The following is a 14556-nucleotide window of genomic DNA, read 5'->3' as shown; positions in this document are numbered from 1 at the left end:
CTTAAAAAAAGATATGTTTTGGAGAAGAAATGGACATACCTGCTAATGCCTTGGAGGAATAGATTGCAAAAAGATAATTTTGTATTCAAATAAGACAAGACTTAAATGGAAAAGGGCACTGCAGTGGCAGTGGAGAATATATATATATATACACACACAATGGAATATATGGAATTATATACAGCATGTCATAGGAAATTAAGAGTGACTGAGGTGTAACCAGTCCAGATTTAAGTATAAGGTTAACCAATATTTCAATTAATAAATTTTTATAGTAGAATAACTCAAAATAGGAAAAATCAGTGTCTTTAAAAAGAGCAGGCAGGTGAAAATAAACCTGGTTTGAATATGTCCAAGATGTGTAATCTTCACTGGACTTGGGCATTTATTAGGAGGTGTGCATTGTGTGCCATTGCTCCTGTGCTGTGTGATGCTGGGGTGGAGCCATGAACAGTTTTGAGAAAAAGGGTGATGTTTGGTTGCAAGATGGAATCCAGATGGCTGTAGCCCTTTATTTGCTGTTGTTCATGAGGTCAGATCTCTGGAAGCTTGGTGCTTGTTCTGTGCTGCTCCCCAGCCTTTCCATCTCCAAATTCCCAATAACATGGTGTATGTATGAGGGCTTTTGGGATTTTTTTTTTTTATTTCTGTAACAAGCAGAGCTCTGACTGAATTTCTTTTTTTTTTTCTTTTTTTTTTTGTTTGTTTGGGAGTTTTTTTGGTGTTTTGTTTATTTTGTTTGTTTATTTTTCCTTTACAGAGGGAGCTCGATACCACAGCAACAATATTGGCGAACCGGCAAGATGAAAGTGAGCAGTCCAGGAAAAAACTCATTGAGCAAAGTCGTGAGTTCAAGAAAAACACTCCAGAGGTAAGGAGAAAATCTGTCCCAGTCTCTTGCTGTAGTAGTAGGTGGGCTTAGTTATGTGCAAGTGATGATTTCTTAATGATTTATTTCTATAATTTTCTTGTATTTATTGCCAGGGCCTTATCTGCTTATATCTGATGTTTTCCTCATCAGGGAGCTTTTGCATTCTGCAAATAATGAAATGTGGATTGATGTTTTTAGAGGAAGCATCAGCACTGGCCTTCAAGCAGGCTTGCTCTAAATTATATAATAATGTAAAACCTGGAGAATTGCAAAAAAAAATTGTTCACCAATCCAAACTCTCGGAGCACTTGGATGTAGAAAGTGACATTTTGCTGCCTAAATAAATCTATATCAAGGGCATAACTTCAAAGATGCTCATTTTTCCATCAAAAATCACATTAAGTTTCACTGTTGATTTCACTGGAAACACAACAAGGTCAGGGCTGAGCCAAGCTCCCCTGGGAGGACGTGCATGGAGCACAGGTGTGGGGCAAAACCAGTGGGGAAACTGGGAGAGCTGAATGTGATCTGTGAGAAACTGGGAGTGCTTCAGCTCCTCATGAGCAGCCACCTCAAACCCACAGATAATCTCACTTGGTTCCCTGCTGAAAGCAGAGCAGTGCTCAGGGCTGGCTGCCTCCTCTGTTTGTTTTGTGGATTTGGGTATTTTTTTCCCCTGCTGATTGCCAGCAATCTGTTCATCCAGGAATGTTGTGGCATTTCAAAGCCAGTTCCAGATAAACTGATCTGCCAGCACCAACTCCTTCCAAGGCTCTTCCTGGGAGGGAAGCAGCAGGCAGCTCTCCCAACCTTCAGTGCTGCTTCTCCAGCAGCAGATGCTGCCCTGCATCCTGGGGGTGCAGATCTTTGGGGTCTGTCCTGCTCATTGGGATCCAGATCTTTGGGGTTTATCTGCTCACAAACACTGATCCCTGGGATCCAGGGGTTTTTCCTGCTCACTGGGATCCAGCTCTTTGGGGTTTATCTGCTCAGAGACACTGATCCCTGGGATCCAGAGGTTTTTTGGGGTCTGTCCTGCTCATTGGGATCCAGTTGTTTGCAATTTATCTGCTCACAGACACTGATCCTTGGGATCCAGGGTTTTTTTTGGGGTCTGTCCTGCTCATTGGGATCCAGTTGTTTGGGGTTTATCTGCTCACAGACACTGATCCCTGGGTCTAGGGGTCTGTTTGGGGTCTGTCCTGCTCACTGGGATCCAGTTGTTTAGGGTTTATCTGCTCACAGACACTGATCCCTGGGATCCAGAGGTTTTTTGGGGTCTGTCTTGCTCACTGAGATCCAGCTCTTTGGGGTCTGTCCTGCTCTGCCTCTCTGTGGCAGGCCCCAGGGTTTTTCTTGGTGATGGCTCTGTCACACCCAGGGCATTTCTCTGGGCTTACATAAACACCCCAGAGAGCAGAGCAGGACTTGTCTGCAAATCCCTTGGCACCTCAGATTCTCATTCATCTTAAGGCTGAGAAGGTGAAAGTGCCAGGACTTGTGGGGATTTAAGGAGAGTGGACAGCTGTGCTTTGGAAAAGGCTTGTAGAGCCTGGCAAGGAGTGGAAGTGCATTTGTGTGGGATCTGAGGGGAGAAGGGAAAGTACCAGCAGGGTGAGAGCCTGGCAGGGAAAACGTGGATGGTTTGGTGTTGGAGCAGGGCTTTGGGTGCAGGGCTCCCCCAGGCTCTGGGCAGTCCCTGGAGGGCAGGAGGCTCTGCAGAAATCAGCTTTAACCCCCCAAGGCCCTCATGGTTTGAGGCTGTGGCCATGGAAAGGCTTCTTCAAACCAGGGCTGCTCCTTCCCTCACTCCTCCCTCCTCATCTCATGTCCATTACATCTCAGCACAATCTCCATTCCATCACTGAACATCCTGGGGGTGCTGACCCAGATGGGGGGAGCAGGAGGGACTCCTAGGGAAGAGTTAGTGTTGTTTATTTGGTGCCCTGAGGAGGTTTTATAGGGCAGAAATCAGTTCTTTTTGAAGAAAAGAGAATTTGGGGAGTACAGGACTTTTTAAAAGATGTAAAAGAATTTGAAGATGAGTTCGGGGGCTGCGAGAGGGTGAGATTCCCTTTGCAAACTGTTGGAAAGGAAGGAGAGAAGTGAAAGAATATGGAGAGTATAGGAAATTGTACAGAATCCAGAAAATATGCGGAGTTCTGGGGCCATATTTTCAATTGTTTGCTAGAAGCTTAAGTTCATACTGCAAAACCTAACTTGTTTCCTGCTGCTTTCTTTTTTTTCCTATAAGTAAAATGACAAATTCTTCACTGTAGCTGCCAGTCCCCATCCAATGGCATGTTACAGGTTTCAGGAGAATTTCTTTAAGCCAGTTTTGTTTCTGTGGAGCACAAGGGGAGCAACAGACAAAAGCCCCCAAGACCCTACACTTTAAAGTGCATTGTGAGAGAACACTGGTAACTCAGTGGGAGATGAATGTACAGACTCAAACAGATCCTCTTGTAATTACTTTAAGAGATATAGTGGGAAATGATAAGCAATTAGTCCTTTCTAGTAAGGAAGATACAGAAGTTAAATCATTTGATGGGAAGATTTTAAATATTATTTTACAAAATACAATTTTGTAGCCTCTATTCTCTTCCAGAATACATGAGCTTTATTTATTCAGAAACAACACTGAACATTCCCAGTGTTTGAGGAAATTGGGATCTCTGCTAGGTTCTACATCCTCATCTTTGTCCTGGGACCCCTATGAAACCACATTCCTTTAGAACCTTGCATGAATTTTTTGGGTTCTTTGTCTGCCTTCCCTGCCATGGTGCTCTTCTGCAGCTTTGTTTCTCAAGAACAACTTCTGCTTCCTCTGACTAAGAGTGAAAAAGGGATCAAAGAATTAGAAGGAAGTATCTGAGCTGTAGGAACAGGCAGCTGCAGCCAACCTGAGATGTAGATTTTGTCCCCAAGGGTATGGAGGGAGCTCAGATGTGAAGGTCTGTCCTGTCCAAGGGATTTGCTGTGGTGGATGGGGGTGTCCAGCTGGAAAACTGCCCTGGATTTCCTCCCCACACAAAACTCACAGCTTGGGCAGTGTGTGTTCACCTTCAGCTGTGTTTTGCACTCCCCAAAAGCAGAGAGGTCTGTGAACATTTCTCAAAACTTCAGCAGTTTTGGGGGCAGTTGGAAATCAGGAGGAGGGATGGGGAACTGCAGCTTTGTCTGGAAACATCCTTGAGGTGGGCAGGGAATGCACGGGGGGGACACTGGCATCTCCAAACTGATACATTTAACTTCCTAAAACATCCAATGTGCTCTTTGCCATAACGAAAGAGTTCTGTGGGAGAAAACCAGCCTGGATGCAGAATGTTCTTCAGATAGATAAAAAACCCAGTGTACAGCTCAATTTCAGCTTCCACAATGAAGTAACAACTTTCTTGGCATTAAAAGAAGAAACAAAGCCACAAAGATGGAATTGTTCAATGTAGCAATTTGTTTCAGAAATGTACTTTCCATTTTGTGTTTCACCCTGCCTGCATCCCTGGTTTGGGCTGTGCCAGCATCTCTTTTCCTCTGCCCTTGCCAGTCCCACCATAAATCAGGAGACAAGTGTGGATTGCCTTGACTTTCCTATTTATTGTTGCCTCTAGATTTTCCATAATATCCCCTTGAAAGTTATCTCCTGTGCAGCACAAAAGGATTCCAAAAATCCCTAATGAAGTTGAGGATACTTCTGTTTCTTTTTCCTTTAAAAGTTGTGACAGATCTTTTTGGGTCATTTCTGCCTTCTTTGCAAATTATCAAATTGCTGCAAAAAAAGCAATACAATGTTTTCATGTTTGGAGGAATGTCCCTAGGGCTTTTGGTATTTAAAAATGTTAAAATACTATTTCTGTCTTGGCATACTGGGAGATGACTCTGGGAAGAAGGATCTCATGTTTTTTGGGAACTTTACATGAACAGAAAATTCAGCAGTGGTTGTGCAGAAACTTTTTCTGAAAGGGTTCTTAACCTGTTATTGCAAAAATGCTCTTTACCTCCTCACACCTTTTAGGAGGTCACGTCAGACCTGCTGCTCGTAGATGTTTTGGAGTATTTTCAGTCTCAATTTGTTTCCCCCTGAGCAGCTACTGTGGAAGGCTGAGTCTGGTCAGGAGATTACTTGAAACATCAATTTTACATGACTGTTACTTGGAAGACATCTCCAAATATATCATGTGAATTGCCAGCCTCCATCAGATGATTATTTTCTTACAGTGACAAATCCTGAACTGTTGTGACCAACTGTGGTATTTCTGGGGTATTTTAACCTCTGTGAAATTCTTGTTTTATTTAATCCTGTCCTCATATGTCAATTCTGGTGTGAATAACAGAATGTTTGAATTACCATCTTTGAGAATTGGGGTTTTTTTAGTCTCTAAATAATTCCAGGTGCACAGGTTAATAATTTTTAGCATGAAGTGTAGGTAGTTCCTAATGTTGCTTGTTTTTACCCAGATTCTTAGTTCAGTAACCACTTTTTGCTTACTTATTTCTGTTTTAAACACTGAAAAGCTTATCTGATACTTTCACTTTTAAGCCTGTTTAAGCTGTAACTCTCCAACTCTTGCTTTTCTCTAGGATTTGGCCAGGTAAGCCAGGTAATATTGAGCTGTGGGGTTATTACAGGGGTCACAAGACAAAAGCTCAGCCTGGGGTCAGCTGCTCTTGGGAAATGAAATAAGCAACTCATTTTGTAATGGGAGATGATGAGTTGTACAAAATCAGGCAGGTGTGAGGTGCCAGAATTAGAGACAGGAGCTTGCCCTGTTGCTGTGGGCTCTGGTTTTTATCCTGATGGATAAAATAATAAATTGGACAGGTGATTCCTCACTGGTTTTGCCCTTTGCAGTTTCTGGGTTGTAAATTAATTCAGCTGGTGAGATTGAGAAAGTCAAGATTACCTTTAAATGCCCAAATTCCCACCTGAATCCTGTAAAGCTGATGAAAAGTTCAGTGGGCAGAGTTAGGGAGGGATATGGGAGAACCTCTAAGCACAGAAACATAAATTCTCAAACAAAGATGCTCTGGAAAATGGAATATGGCAAAGTGCTAGAAAACAAAATAATACCTGGACACTGACTGTGTGGAGGGGCAACCTGCTGACCCAAGCCATTGGTTAACCTCAAATAAATGACATTTACCTGCCTGCATCAAAGCTGTTTTCCATCAGTGTCACCCAAACCATCCCCATCCTGCTCCATCACAGCTCTGCAGTACCCCAAAGAGAAAGAAAGATGCCTGTGAAGTCTCCTGTTACACAAATAATGGTTTTATTCATCATGTTGTGTATCAAAGCAATGCATATCTTTAAGATCCACAAGCTTCTAAAAAATTATAATTATAAGTCATAAAGAACTAAAGGAAATTAGTTATTATGGAAGGGCTCAGATTTTCAAAGTGCAAAATTCTTAAATTCTTTGTCCTCAGTGTTTCTAGACTATTCTATTGAAACAGCCAGTCTCTACAGCAAAATATAATATAATTAAGGGTAAAAAAAAATTTAAATAATTCTGCTGCTTGAATTAGTTTCTGAAATGAGAGCAGGATGTTCAGAATTGTGGGTAATGTTGATTCCCAGAGACTTTGCTCAGTCAACTTTGGTCTAGTCTGTGTGACAAAGTGGAAATGATAACAAAATCTACTGAAAACACACAGTCTGTCTGAGGATAATTGATGTTCTCAGTGTCTGTGTACAGGGGGTGAATATTGATTTGCTGCCATCTACAGCTGGGTTGTTCCACTCCTTTTATTGTTTTCTTTTTTCCTTCCCCCCCTCCTTTTTCCTTTTCCCACTTTCCTCCTCTTGTTTTTTTTTTCCTTCTTTCCATTTTATTCTTTTTTTCCCCCTTATTTTCCCAGTGTTCTCTTTTTTCCCCCTTTGATGAATTCCTCTCTTTTAGGATAATATTTAGGTGCCATGTCCTTCCTACTCACATTTTTATTCTTAAGAGCTTTGTTTGCCAGGTAAATTCTTTTTATGATAATTTGTACTACATGGGCTTGGTATTTCAAAAGCTAAATGGAGAAATATATCATTATTATTGTGTGACTTCTCCAGAAAAGTAATAAAATCTATTTCCATATCTTTAAATGTGATCTAAACACCAGTCTTGTGGAGTCAGAGGGGTTAAATCAGGTCCGGCCTTATCCTGGATGGATTATTTAATACATATTTCACTTTAGCATAATCTCTTTGTTCACAGGAAACCCATCACTGTTTCTAACATCTATTTCTATATTATGATCTCTTGCTACCTTTTTATTGGAAGTGAGAGGACACTAAAATAAAATTCACAGTTGTATTTTTCTAGGATTCTTCTAAAACTGACCTCCATTGACCATTCTTACATTTTACACTCAGTAAACTTCATTAATTTATTTTTTTTTTAATAATTGTCTTTATTGTCTTAACTTGTGCTGTTCCCAGCAGGGCAGGGTGGCAGCAGAATCTGTGCAATTTATTTTGGAATAACATGGCTTGAGGAAGTCCTTTTAGCAAATGAGGCCATATTTTGGGGATTATTGCTACGTAGGATTTCACAGTTTGATTTTTCAGACTCCATTTGGAAAGGTCTGAAGCCCAGGAAAGGAGTTTCCCTGACCTGCAGAAGTCATGATTGTGTTGTGTTTTTAGGCAGAGAAGTTTAATTTAAAGCATTTTCTGAAGCCACATGACCTAGACCACTTTGAGTTACTCTTACTCCATTTGCTTTCAAGATACCCTTAAATCAATTTTCTGCAACACATTTACCTCAAAAGTCTTTTTGTAAATCTGAAAATATATAGGCAATTACTTAATTCAGGAGCTCCAAAAATACTCAAGAGGGGGACACATCTGATGCAACCAAACTCATTGGAGTAATTGAGCAAATTAATTCCTCTGAAGTCACTTGCTGTTAGTAATGCAGATTTCTTTCATTTGAGCATTCTTGAGGGCTGAAAAATTCACTTTTCTTCTCCCAGCCTTGGCTGCAGGTACTGGATTTCAGCAATGCCAAGGGTGCAGCATTTTCCATTGCAGAAAAGGAGAAAAAAGGGATATTTGGGGCATTACTGTGGTTTACAAAGGGACACACTTGTAAGCAAATATTTACAAGCTGATCTCTCTTGTTAAGCCTTTGATGCTGCAGTGAGGTTCTGCCGTCGCCGGGGCTGAAAGGAGGCAAAGCAAACAGTTTGTTTTTTCTTTTTCTTTCTCCTGGCTGTTCTCGCCCGTGCCTGAACCGTGCAGGGCTGACCCAGCTGGAAAGTGGCCAGAGCAGGGGAGGCTTGGGGGGCTGGAAGAGGAGAAACCTTTCCAAGGTCACAACTCAAGGAAAAAAACCTGTGTCTGACAAAGCATCTGTCATCCTTCCTCCTGCAGGATGGCTGGACTTTGTGTGGTGTGCATTAAGATATAACCTGATTTATTGATGTATCATTGACTGGCTTTTAAGGGAAAATATTGTCATTTTTTTAGCTGAAATAATGGAGAGTTTTCTCACTGTGGTACCAACAATTACCAGCTATTCTTACTGTCTATTTTAGGTAAACTAAGTATAAAACTTGGAATTTATATGGAGATCACTCACAGAGCAAATCTGAAGTTCAGTTCCTAAATTTCCTCTGAACAATAATAAGTCATTAAGTTTGATTTATTTTCAAGAGTTATAAAAATAATTGAAATACTGGAAACTTTTCTCACTATGGTACCAACAATTACCAGCCATTCTTACTTTCTATTTTAGGTAAAACTTAGAATTTAAATGGAGATCACAAAGCAACTCTGAACTTCAGTTCCTAAATTTCCTCTGAACAATGATAACTCAATAAGTTTGCCTTATTTTCAAGATTTATAAAAATACTTTGCCTTATTTTCAATACTTTGCCTTATTTTCAGTACTTTGCCTTATTTTCAAGAGTTATAAAAATAACAGGCATCAGTATCTCTGCTCTTCCTTCCTATGTGTATTTACCAAGCGAAGAAATAATTAAACGTCTTCAATTAGTATTTTTATTTTTTTTGTTTTGTCTGTAAGCCTCAGCTCATCTGCACCACCTCAAAGTGACTCAGGTGTAATTAAAGGAACATGTTGTTCCCATTAAAATCACAACATTGTCACAAATAACTCTGTTAACAGAGTTAGGAGTTGCCAGTTAGGAGAGATTCTTGCTGCTCTGACAGTGGATAAGTGAATAGTTGGATCTGCTTGAAAGAAAACCAGAAACTATTAATATGGGGAGTAAAAATACTCACAAACCAAATCCTCAAAGTACAAGTGATAGTTTGAAGCTTTTCTATTTTTCTATTAAACACCCTCCCAATTGCCCCAAGTTTCTGCAGGGCCAGTCTGTTGTTGTCAGTTTTAGATGAAGTTGATTTTTAAGGGGAGAAATGTCTATAAAATTCTCTTAAAACCTATTTTCTTCCAGGAATTTTGAGTGTGTTTTGCTTGCTTAAAACAAAAAAAAAATGCTTCCTGGTAACAATTTTAAAGTAAATTAAATGACAGATGAGAATTAGAGCAGTTGAGAGTCATTTTTATTTTGGAATTCTTTTTGCATTAACACATCTGCAGTGTTGATGAATATATGGAAAAATGAAATTGTGCTTCTATCCTGCCGTGTCTCCAGTGTGACAATAAATCACCTTTTTTTCCTTTTAAAACGTCTGGCCTTGTAATTTATGTTTGCATAACCCATTACTAAATTCATAGTAGGTGTTTTAGTTGGCAGGCACAATTCCAGGGATTCAGTGGACCTATTTTAATACTGAGCTTTTGTTACTGTTCATAATTATGTGTAGAAATATATGTATTTTCTTAATTATAAAAAAACCAGCCTGCTTTAACTTTGGATCTTTTCTCACTTCCTCCACACAAATACTGCTTTAAAGCTTTGAAAGAATTAGTGCTTTTTTTGACTTGAGAAAAGAAATGGATTTACCAGGCTGAGGGTTTTTTTCCAGTTTTGAAAAAGCAAAACACAGAAAAAGTAATAAAGTACAAAAAGCAAAGTTGTGATGCATCTCTGGTGCTATTTAGAATTTTTGAGGATTCTTTATATTTTATAGACCAGCTGTAAATATTTAGGGCAGCATCAAGACAGTATGCAAATAAAAGAAGTTTTATTAATAACCATTATCTGGCCTGTGGTAATAAATATGTATGACTCACATAGGAATAAACCCACCCAATAAATATAAAAGCCATACAAAACCATTAACAATTTTTAATGGACTTGCAGATGGAATAATTTAATGCAACTGTAGTTACTCAGGTTCCAGCTCCTGTAACTATTCCTCATCTCCTTGAAAGCTTTCATCTGAAATACATTGCCGCTATTCAGGATTCCACCTTGTCTCTGTTTAAAACCATAAAGCTGTGGTTTCACAATTTTTGAAGCACTAATGCTTATTTATGGCCACAGTTCTGCACTTTTTAAGTACAGAGGTGGTTATTTATCTATTGAACACCCCGTGACTTTTTAAAAAGGAAGTTTTTGTGCAGAAGCAGCAGCACTAGGGCAGTGTTGAGCAGGAAGGATGAGGAGTTGGGAGTGAGCTCTGGGGATACCCTGGGACAGAATTCTTCATTCTTGTCACCCAGGGACACTGGGGCTGTGTTCCCATCCCTGGAGGTGTCCAAGGTTTGATGGGTTGGAACAACCTAGATAATGGAAGGTTTCTCTGAAACTGGATGAGTTTTTATGTCCCTTACAACCCAACCCATCCCATGATTCTGATATTATTACTTATTCAGATTAAAGCTGTTAAAGGACCCAAACTTGAGACACTTCTGCCCCAAAATGGTTTTCTTGTGGTTCTCTGAAATGGAGAAAGCAGTGAAAAATGTTCAGTTCCTAAGTGAAAGCAGTGTGGAATTGGATGGTAGATCCAGCACCATCACATCTCTTAAAAAGCTTTTCCTGTGGTTTTCTATGTGCTTTGTTTCCTACTGGGTAAAACCAGTAATTTAAATTGTTTTGAAGCATATCTCAGGTTTGTCAGTGTTTGTGTGTGTGTGGGCACTAAGGACCTTTTAATAAAATATTGCAAAAGAAACTTGTGTTGCTGGGCTGAATGCTGATAGATGAGCTGCTCTGAGGAAACCATCCTGCAAACATTCTGCAGGTCCAAAGCTGCTTTTAATCCAAACCTTTCATCCTGGGCAGGAGGGTGCTGGGAGCGCTCTCAAAAACGCCCCAAAGTGTTCAAACCCCGAGTCCTGTTTGGCAGAAGCCATTTGAGCCCAACTCTTGAGCACTTTGTGTGCACTTTGGGGCATGTCCACACCTGCAGGGGAGCTGTGCCGAGGCTGCTGGCACAGCCATGGCTTTCAAAGGCAGCTTTAATGCCTTCCCTGGCACCACAGCGGCTCCTTTCAAGCTGGGATTGTGCTGCACCCAGTGCCACATCTCCCAGGCCTTCAGCAGACAAATTAACCTGTTGCTGATTATCCCTTTTGCCCCTAATTCCTGCTGATGAGGTGCTGAAGGGCTGGGGTGGGTCAGGCAGCAGCACTGAGTGAAAACAAGAAGCCAGAGGTGGGTTTGGGGCTGCCCTCACCTGCCCTGCCTGGCTGTGGGAATCTTTAGCTCGTCAGAGTGACCCCCAAGAAATGTTAAAAGTCTCTTTTCCCAGCCTGGCACTTGAAGGAGTCAGAGCTCTTCATTTCTCAGTCTCAAGGTTGTTTATTGAATCTTATCTATAAAAGTTTTTCTGCTGCCCTGCTGAGGTCTGTCCAGCAGGACAGTTCAGGCACTCTGCCTGCCCCAGGGCGGTGTTATGTCTTTATACTAAAAACTAGGTGTGCAATATTTACAGTTCCTTCCCAATACCTATCACCTATGTTAGACAGTGAGCTTCTACTCTAAACCAATCTGTAAGTGCCACCATCACAGCAGAAGATGGAGGCCAAGAAGAAGAAGGAGAAAGGCTGGACATGCCCAGTTCCCTCCATCTTGCCTCCTGAACCCCCATACCAAAAACCCCAAAATCTACTTTTCCACCCTGTGATAACTTCACTATTATTCTACTTAAACTGTTGTGGCTTGCTAATCTTCATTTAAGGTTGGTAATTTGCTCCACGGGTCATAATCAAACCCACGGGTGTTTTGGGCTCTGAGCCCCTGGCAGTGATCTTGGCCATCCTGGACACCCAGAGGGATGTTCTGGGTTCCCACACCTGGCAGAACCAGGTTATCCTGCCTGCAATGCCTGGATGTTTGACTGTCTGCAAACATCATCCCTTGCTCCTTGGGAAGCTCTATCCATTGAAAATATATCCACTGCTTTTTGGGAAATTGTCCATTGGCTGTGAGGAACCATCCCCTGCTCCCTCATGAGCTTTTCAGGGCCTCCCTGGGCTGGGCAGTGCTGAGCTGCAGGAACTGGCATCAGATTCCCAAATCACTTTTTTTGCTTTCTAGCAAAACTCATCCAGGCACTTGGTTCCAGGGAGTGATAGGCAGCGTGTGTGAGATCAGAAGGTAGAAAATCACCCAGCTTCCATATCACTTCCATATCATCACTCATGGGAACGCTGCAACTCAGCTTCAAACCAAGAGCTGGATGTGGAGAGCAGCACTCCAGTGTGTGATGCACCTTTAAGCCCTGGCATCTTATTGCAAAGTGCATATGTTGCTTCCCACAGTGCCCTTGGTTCATCCATGCAGGTAAAATGAGGGCAGCAATAAAGAAATGAAGTGCTGCTTTGTTAGGAAAGGGAAGACATTATTAGTCTAAAAAAAGATTTCAACAAAATCAGCTAACTGGTTGAAGTAGTTCTTCAATTAATGCTTGAAAAAGCAATAAGTTTAAAATGTTCTTTCAGTCAGTCACAGGAAAAGGCATATATTAAGCTCACCTGTTGAGAGGATTATCTCTGCTAAACACACTCATTTTACTTGAGACCAAAATAGATCCTTAAAAAATTAATACTGAAATAGGTTTAGAGCCGATAGAGAGATTTCCTTCAGACCTGTTTTGTGGTATGCTCATCTGCTTTTTCAGGAATTTTAAGCATTGAAGGAATGAAGTCAAAGCTGCTGCTTGTCTTTGAAATGGATGCCTCTTTGATAAGCCTCTGATCTCTGTACCCAGAGTTGTAGTAGCAGATTCAAACACTGATTGTAAAATTGGGAGACTAAAATGTAGCCACGACAGCTTCAAACACTCTGTCTCTCTGTCAGATTCAATGCACAGGACATTGCCAGGAGTTAAAACGATGCAAAATTAAAGTAGCCTACTAAATTTACCTGCCATGGAGAATCCACAAAAGAGCTGCCACTTCTAATCCTCCAATTCGTTTCAAATTATTATTTTTTCAAATTGGACTCCCTGATCTCTTCAGCTCAAGCTGTTGTAGAGATTTGAAGAGCTGTCTCTTCTTGTCAGATCACTGGTTTAATAATAATAATATCTTACATTTATATAGTCCTTTTCATCCCTCAGCTTCCCAAAGTGCTTTACAAGCTCTCTATACACAAAATCATGCAGGCACCTCTTGGGTGGCTGCTGCTCATCAGCTGCAGGGGTGTCTGGCAGCTCCTTTCCCTCCATCCTCACTCCCTGAAAGCTCCAGGGAGGGGTAAAATGCAAGGAGATGATCCCAGTGCATCCCAAGGGGATCAGAGCCACTGCTGGGATGTCCTGCCCGCCCCAAAACTGGGGACACAGCAAAGAGCAAGCATCACTGCAGCCTTGCTGGTTTGTTTTCTGATGATTTATTTGTTATTTCATTGTACTCACAGCCTGAAAAATCCCTGTAGCTGGAATTTGAGGGAGCAAGAGGAGTAACTTTGTACCATCCCTTCAAAAATGTACATGGGAAAGTGCAGGTACCTTGAATATAAAGCAGTTATTAATAAAAAAAGAGTCCAAACCTCTACCCAGATGTTCTTACTCATCTGTTTTTGTTGGAGACTGATGGAGAGCTGTTGTGACCTGTCAGCAAGTGCCTTCAATGGTTTCTTTAAACCTCCAGAACCTGGGGATGATGGTGCAGAACAGATTTTTGTCAAATTAGTTGTAACTCTTGAGGTAATGATTCCTGGGAGGGAAGAGGCATTGAAGTGGCGTGAGGCTGCTCATTAGTGGGGGAGGCACAAAGTGAGAGCAGCCACTCTGCACTGGTTCTCCAAGGGAAAATGGCCAAGAACACACTGATGGAGGTTTAGACACAATTAATATAATGAGCCCAGGTTTCTCTAAGCATTGATCTGGCTTTTTTTTTTTTTTTTATTTCCTTTAGTACTTCTTGGTTTGGCTTCAAGTGGGCCCTTCCCAAGATTGCTGGTGCTGAAAGGAATATGAAAAATTAACAAAATAAATAAAAATCAGGGACTGCTAAACTTAAGAGTCACTGACACATGTGCAGAACATCCTGCTGTGCTGTGCTCATCTGAATTTGGATCATGTCCAACCTCATAACTTTTTCAAATTATCCTGAATTTTGTGTTCTAGATACCATTAGAGACCATTTACTGTGTCCAGATTGATTTCAAATAATTCTGCATTCTTCCTCACCCACCCTTTGGGGGTGGAGAGGATGCTAATGAGGAAGGCTCCTCTTCTGCCTGGGGGGAAAGGGTTTTACTTCAATGGTTTGGAGCCAGGAAGAGGGAGAGCTGGAGGCCCAGACATGGTCTCAGAGGCCTTAAAAATGTGGAAAAATAGAAAGTGTACATCCATAGACACTAATGCT

General features: G+C 41.2%; 1 protein-coding gene across 12 annotated transcripts in view; it reads left to right on the top strand.

The window, feature by feature from the left end:
• CUX1 (cut like homeobox 1) overlaps nt 1-14556 on the top strand; it is a 272878-nt gene that overhangs the window by 48989 nt on the left and 209333 nt on the right. For all 12 annotated transcript variants that reach the window (XM_074556863.1, XM_074556862.1, XM_074556857.1 and 9 more), the window contains exon 2: nt 761-871. In XM_074556863.1, coding sequence (XP_074412964.1) covers nt 761-871 — 111 coding nt within the window. The remainder of the gene's footprint in view (nt 1-760; nt 872-14556) is intronic.

This window comes from Zonotrichia albicollis, chromosome 22 (genome assembly GCF_047830755.1).
Source record: "Zonotrichia albicollis isolate bZonAlb1 chromosome 22, bZonAlb1.hap1, whole genome shotgun sequence".
NCBI classification, from domain to species: Eukaryota; Metazoa; Chordata; class Aves; order Passeriformes; family Passerellidae; genus Zonotrichia; species Zonotrichia albicollis.
Note: the sequence above shows the minus strand (reverse complement) of the source record. Positions and strands in the feature narration are given on the sequence as shown.